Below are 6,882 nucleotides of genomic sequence, written 5' to 3' on the forward strand. Positions count from 1 at the left end.
TACATATTTTTCACACGTTTTTGTATGTTAGTATTCGATTCATTCGAATGTTCAAGCAAAATCTGAAAATTATCACCATCGCTTAGTTCAAAGCTTGCCACTCGAGCAGCGCAGCGATCGCAGAAGAGTTGGTTGAATTCTTCAATTAGAATAAAAATGCTGATGAGCACTTCATTGTAGAATCACCTAAAGAACTATGCAAAAGTAAAGATTTTTCAGCTGGCATCTAAACTACTTACACTTTAAGGACTTACCATCCGCCATTTTTAAAATTGAATTTTTCACACTGGAAATTCACGTATATTGTTTGACGTTTAGTTAATTCACGTAATTAGGTATGTGATATTTCTATTCATTTTAGAGAGTGTCAATTTTTTTTGAGTGCAGCTATCCGAAAGTATCGACCCTCTATCATGACGCCATTTTGATAAGACAACAAAAGTCTCGGTTGATGTTCCATATGACCGTAAGAGAGTAAATGACAGTTTCTCTTTGTGTAATCACTCTTCTCTTGATTACAAAGCGGTTTTCACGTTTACAAACATTTGACTTCCAACAGAATAGTAAAATCTTCGAAAACTTTTATAATCGCGTCACATTAAGCGAAAGAGAATGTAAAGAATGAGAATCTGTAGCGGCCCTTACACGAGTATTATTTCGGTCATTTTTAATGATGACTAAGTAATGATATTTCATTTTAGTAATGGCACTTTTAATGATCGTATATTGGATATTTTTTTAGTAATGGCACTTTTAATGATCGTGTAAGGTCCGCTTGTAACTTGCTCATATGATCCTTTGAAAAATCAACCGAGAAATAAACAATCAATAATACGGGTTGTTCTTACTATTTCGTGGATATTGGGTGGCCTCTTCTTCTCACTTATGTGAGCTAGTTTACATTACTTTTTTGCCAAGAAAAGAATCTATGATAACTTCAGGAATTGTTCGGAATAGAATGGAAAAACTTGATAGTTATACAGTAAATGTCAGTTTATTGTACGTTCCATAACTTTGGAAAACATTTACAGTGCGAATAATGTTTTCTTTCAATGTATTTTACTTGCAATTTTTAATGTGATTTCTTTTCGGTTCCTTGTACCTGACATTTTCGTTTTCTATTATTATTTCTCAGATTTACTTTCAGTACCACTGAGCCAAATAGGCGATCATTTATGCAGAGACAATAAATTTTAGTTCCATAAAGTGAGAAGGATAGAATATTTTCGTTAACACTGGATAAAGTAATCGCATTTTTAGTTCGAAAAAATATTGGTTGATAAAAATGTAAACATGAAAAAGATACATTTATTGACACGTTTCTTCAAAAACTGGTTGTCACAATATTAAAATTTAGTTTCTCTATGTCTTACTCTTCTTCAAATTAAAAACAAACGAATATATGAGCAAAATATTAGCAATCAGACAAAACTGTAAATGTGTTAATAAAAACTTAATTCACAAACAAATTAAAATATACAAAAAATTAAAACGAAATACAAAAAAAGACACTTGACCTTACCAGTTACTATAAAGCCCTCTTTCTGTGAAGGAGCTCCGCATGCAGGAAACGTGAAAGAAAAATTTGTATCCACAATAGATCATGCCCGATAAATCGGTTGTCAATAATTTCAAACTCTATCTCTTACTTGCTAAGTTGGCCGCGACCGGCAGTGCGAACGGCTCCCAGCTCGGGAAAGTCACTGGACGAAAATCCTCGGCCACTGCCGGGCGGTGAGCGTGACGACGACGATGGTGCGTACAGCGAACCCCGACCGTATCCTCCCACGATCCGGTGCGGTTCGATCGACCGTGTCGAGGATAGTCCCAAAGTGTCCTCATCGGAGTCGGACGAGTGGCGTTCCCGTTTAACGCGCGTCGAACTGTTTCGGCCACTGTCGCTTCGATAGTATTCGCCCGAATCGCGACGACGGTCACGATCGTAATCGCGGTCCAGATCCCGGGAGCGGTTGCGTTCACGATCTCGTTCGCGCTCACGATCTCTTTCACGCTCACGTTCGCGATCACGCTCACGTTCGCGGTCTCGCTCACGTTCTCGTTCGCGGTCGCGATCACGTTCACGATCGCGGTCGCGGTCACGATCACTCCAAGTACTGTTCCGGTCGCGGTCTCGACGATCATAGGATAATGGTGGTGACGAGATGGTAGCCGAAGACGATGATCCCCAAGGGTTTTTGGGATCGCGTCGGCTGGAGCTGCCGCTGCTGCTAGCCTTTTCGTACTTCATCGAGTCACTCAGCGACGGATACTCGTCCTTGATCTGGAAATGCAACAATACAAAATTAATATCGATGCCAGATACAATAAGAAATTTTCTACTGTATTGTACAGTTCACACCAAATCGAACTGCACTTCATGAATATGTGCTAAAACAAAAGTAAGTTCATCTGCATTGATCTGACATAACTCTGACTTCTATAAACGACAAAATAATTATACATGGGATCTTGCCCGGGCTGTCGATTTAATGCATATGAAGAACACACATTTTCGCATGCGGTTCTGGCCACTTTGGATGCCAGCAGGATGGCAAACGGATGCAAGCTATGTCTTCCCTAGAACCAGAGCTTTTTTACCACCCGTGAGTGATCACCAAATATTGCACGCGTTTCATAAGAGAAATTTTAACTGCTTTTTTTAGGGATTTTCAACAATTCAGGTCTTGGTATTGATAATTAATAATATTTGAAACTGCATAACATTACCTAGAACGTTTTTTAACAGAAAAAAAAATTTGGTTTAGGATATCTATCTTGTCCGGAATGAAAAGGTACCGAATTATTGGATACTCTGAAAAGTAATATACCAGAGCATGTGAATAATTGGATATTTCTGTATGAAATGTTCAAAACGACGAATGTAACAATGAGAGATTCTCTTTGTTTACTTTCTCTTTCGATTATTGCGGAATATTCCTGCTTTTTTCGGTAATTTCTTCAGTGCAGATTCAAAGATGATAACTTTAGTTATTATCGGTAAATAATTGGAGTGAAGATTTTGGCAATGCCAAAGAGCATACAAAGATATTATGCTAGAAATGAACTTTGATTCCACTGAAGAAGTCACCAAAAAAATTAAATCAATGCGTGACACGTATACGTCCGAGAAAATACGAATAAACAAATCGAAAAAATCTGGTGCCGGAATTGACGATGTTCAACGGTGGTCCAATGATTGAACGTATTGGACCAACGAATGACCACCGTTGAACGTTTTTTTCCTAAGAGGGCAGTACACTGACACCAGCATGCTGGCAGCCAGCAGAAGTGTAAACGCTACATTAGGTTTGGCATCAAGCGCAAACGACAAACTTTAGTGCAATATACAAGGTAAACCGTGAAAAGATTGCAATATTAATTGCTTATTTACGTTGCAATCAGCTGATTTGAAAAGTTCCGATTTTGATCTCATCAAGATGGCGTCGTGACAGACGACTAAGACCGTTCAAGGATTATCTTGCCATTTATGTTTTTAGAACTGCACTGGTGTTTGTGTGTTTCTCGGGAAAGAAAGATTTTTCTCGTTCTGGAGTGAATCAATCGAAGGAGAAAAGATTAAAACCAGAGTTCATTTCATTCAATGAAGAGACCAAGCAATAATAGTCCTATACGGTAGGCATTCGCTGTAAAATCACTTCGAAGCAGAGGATCACGTTTCACAACGGAATGCAGCGTGGAGAATGCCTTGTTTTGCATTGAGGTCGAAATCAATGACTCTGAGCTGACCAGGGATACCATTATGCGACATTTTTTTCCTAATGCGGCTCCTGGTTTAAAGAACGAATAGATTCGTGTATTGAAAAAACTTTTCAAGGGATTGCGATGTTGATCAATGGCGAACGTGTAACAAAAATAATTCAAGTTTTTATTGAAGTCATAAATATATACAATAAATTTCGGTTCGACTAATCGGAAGTTCTTGATAGATTTGTCGAATGTAACGAACGAGATAAAACGCTCCAAACATGATGATTCAAATTAGTTTCTTGGAAACCAAAGCTTTACGATGATCTTGAAATTATCAATAAAATACTTTTGAACGCTAATGTTTACTAGCATATTCATAGTTTCGGTGCACAAATTATTCTTGAATAAAATTCTGGCAGTGTTCGAATCCAATTCTCAATTATTCTAGTTCAAAATTATCAATTTATATACGTTCGTCCCGTATATCCGAGGTTGCCGAACGTTTGGTATGTCGTACCATTCGTATGATGAAAGGGCCAATGCACAAAACCTTCCTGCTTAATATATTGATCAAATGGTTTGTACTGCCATATGTTAGGTTGCTGTTGTACAACATTCCAGGCGGGTTCCCGTTTTAAAAACTGTCCAGCACGCCCAAATGTGTCATACGGACAACCATAGAAAACTTTGCGGAAGTTAGTATTTTTCCATGTTTCCTGTTTGAGCAGTGGACCTTGATTGAAATTCCAATTAGTGAAATGTTCTATTTGACCGAGAGCCCAATTTGGTGACACATTCCAGTTGGCACTAGGTCCCACTCGCGGATAGCTTCTAAATGTGATCGTTTTCGGTGCCTTCAAATGTGACGAAATGGGATTTGTTTTGACAAGCGAAAAGTATCGTAAAACATTCACTACACTCACCTTTGGTCTTCGATCGTACGCGTGGTAACCGGACGATACCGACGATCCCGGCTTCGGTGGTACCCGTGAGTCAAATGCATCGTAGTGACCCTTTGCCAGTTTTTGCATCTTCGGATTCGTTACATGGGTGACCTCAGAAGTCGACACGAACGAGCAATTGTCAAACTGGGCGCTGATGTAGGAACTGGTGTCTCCCAGGGTCGAAGAGCACAGGGCCGTATCTGCATTCATAGGCAAATGACGGCCCGGTTTCATTTCGATACTCAAATCCAAACAGCAGCTATCGGAAATGATGAACGCCCAGCGGATGCATTTTGACAGGGGACAATACTTTCCGTTTCCGTGATCTTCGTGCCACTCGCACGAGATATCCTTCGTGTACTCGTAGACGTCTTTTTGTATGATGGCCTGCGCAATGTGGACCGATGGAAACGTTTTAATGTCCATTCCAAAACTTTCGGTTGCGCGTTTCAAGTGAAAGAACAATTCCGACATGGGGCAAACGAGCAGCGTATTCTCGTCCATCGCACCCTGATTCAGGATTCCCTTCAGTATATTTTCCACCATGCGAATTTCGGTGGTTTCTGTAAAAAGGGGAGGCATTTTTTCCTGTTGGGAAAGAAAACTGAACAGTTTAAGAATGATTTCATCGTTATCCTTCTCGCCCTTCGCGTCCGGTGGGATCGGTAGCTGATGGTCGCCTTCCGAGTGCACTTTGGCATCATATGCCATTCCCAGAGGAAGCTTCCCCGGATCGATAAACATGTGCAGCTTGTCCATAACACCATCCTTCAGACTATAGCGAACCAGTCCCATTTCCGCTGGGATGTATGTTCCACTTGAGGTAACGCAAAAATATGCAAATGAGATAAAATAGAATTCCTGTTTTTCAAGAGCTGAAAACAAGATTCGAAGTTAAATAAGAATTTTGAGTTTCCAATTCCAAGAAAACTCCTACCATTATTAGCGACCGCAGTGTCTAGCATGCCAGTGATGGTATTACGAATTATTTCTGATTTCTGCTGTTTATTTTTCTGTTCAGCTTCCACCATAGATAAAGGTATGCCCTGAGAAGTATATTTTTCACCATTATCCCGCAACCATTCCTTATGTTCCCGTGCCATTTTCTGATAGGGTTCTTTTTCTTCATTGGTCATTGCCTAAAAACAAACTGTTTACTACCCATCTTCCACAATCACTCAAACACCCGGTACTTACATTCCAATGAGGTGATGCTTTCAATTGAACCTCGTGGGCTCCTCCACGGAATTGATAACCTTCGGCTTCCTGCTTCTTTTTGAATTCCATCATAAAGAAATAGTACGGCCCTTTCGGCTGATGCCGTTTTCCTCTTCGAGGTGCCATTTTAGCAAGTACCTACGACAAAATCGATAATATCCTATTTTTGCCTTTGAATGTGAATATGTTAGCAACAGACAAGCCGCAAAACAAAGATGTCCGTCAGGGAAATCTATCACTCGGTCGAACAGAACGGATTTGAAAATCAAATTTGCTTCTAAAGACTACCACTATTCATCACTATTATTATAAATTACACTTTCTACGAGGTGAATAAACTACTTTCAAACGCAAAAGCCTGTTTTTCAAGATGGAATTTCACAATGAAATGTGTCGCACTATCCCTACATCAGGCATTATTTTATGACGGCGCCGCTTTGAAGCAGACAAGAAAGATCGCGATCTTCTGATGTTGAAAAATAGTATGCTGTCAAAGATAATGAATTTTCGAAAATATTCATGCACTGCCTTATCGACGACTGGTAAACACGTTACACGACCCAGTAAATTCGAACATCGGACGCATCGTGCACGAAAGCTTTTGATTGCGTTTCGAGCATACATAGTGTATCGGTAGAACAAAAGAGTGAAGATATACCTAAGCAGAGAGCGGATGTCTGATACTCAGGGGATGGGATATATCGGGGCTGGATTTCCAATCCCGAACATAGGACCAGAGTTTTTCTGGCCCTAAGAGGCGAATGACCTCAAGGTTAAAACCTTTATTATCGAAACTAAGAATGTTTAACACTCTTTCACATCCTATCGGTGAGACGTTGGCTCGAAAATGCCTTGTTTGATATTCCTTCGCTCTGTTTCTCTAGCGATACATAATGTAAACATAAAGCTTTTTTAGGTCGACGCGGTTGATGCAAATGGTGCAGAATTGTCGGCCCCATATCGTGCTCAATCGGTCCGATAATCGGACCGATGCGGGTCGACAAAATCCACC

General features: G+C 40.1%; 1 protein-coding gene across 3 annotated transcripts; it reads right to left on the reverse strand.

Annotated features, from left to right (window-relative positions):
- Positions 1-975: 975 nt before the first annotated feature.
- Positions 976-6,314, reverse strand: LOC131427521 (protein maelstrom homolog). Of its 3 annotated transcripts, XM_058590787.1 has the most exons (5): positions 6,070-6,314; positions 5,850-6,008; positions 5,590-5,791; positions 4,632-5,527; positions 976-2,281 (listed from the first exon to the last, which is right to left on the reverse strand). In XM_058590787.1, exons 2-5 carry the CDS (start codon positions 5,994-5,996, stop codon positions 1,646-1,648), a joined length of 1,881 nt encoding a protein of 626 aa, XP_058446770.1. In that variant the 5' UTR covers positions 5,997-6,008; positions 6,070-6,314; the 3' UTR covers positions 976-1,645. The 3 variants fall into 3 exon arrangements, with proteins under 3 accessions (XP_058446770.1, XP_058446769.1, XP_058446771.1); XM_058590786.1 differs by having other exon boundaries at positions 5,850-6,314; XM_058590788.1 differs by lacking the exon at positions 976-2,281 and adding an exon at positions 2,304-4,562 and having other exon boundaries at positions 5,850-6,314.
- Positions 6,315-6,882: the final 568 nt, after the last annotated feature.

Source organism: Malaya genurostris, chromosome 2 (assembly GCF_030247185.1).
Source record: "Malaya genurostris strain Urasoe2022 chromosome 2, Malgen_1.1, whole genome shotgun sequence".
Lineage (NCBI taxonomy): Eukaryota > Metazoa > Arthropoda > Insecta > Diptera > Culicidae > Malaya > Malaya genurostris.

Excerpts from the sequence above, each read along its gene's own strand:
- LOC131427521 (XM_058590787.1), bottom strand. The coding sequence starts at position 5,996 with ATGGCACCTCGAAGAGGAAAACGGCATCAGCCGAAAGGGCCGTACTAT. Across the intron at positions 5,528-5,589 it reads CACTGCGGTCGCTAATAATG|CTCTTGAAAAACAGGAATTC; the intron begins GTAGGAGTTTTC and ends TCTTGTTTTCAG. Across the intron at positions 2,282-4,631 it reads CGTACGATCGAAGACCAAAG|ATCAAGGACGAGTATCCGTC; the intron begins GTGAGTGTAGTG and ends TTGCATTTCCAG.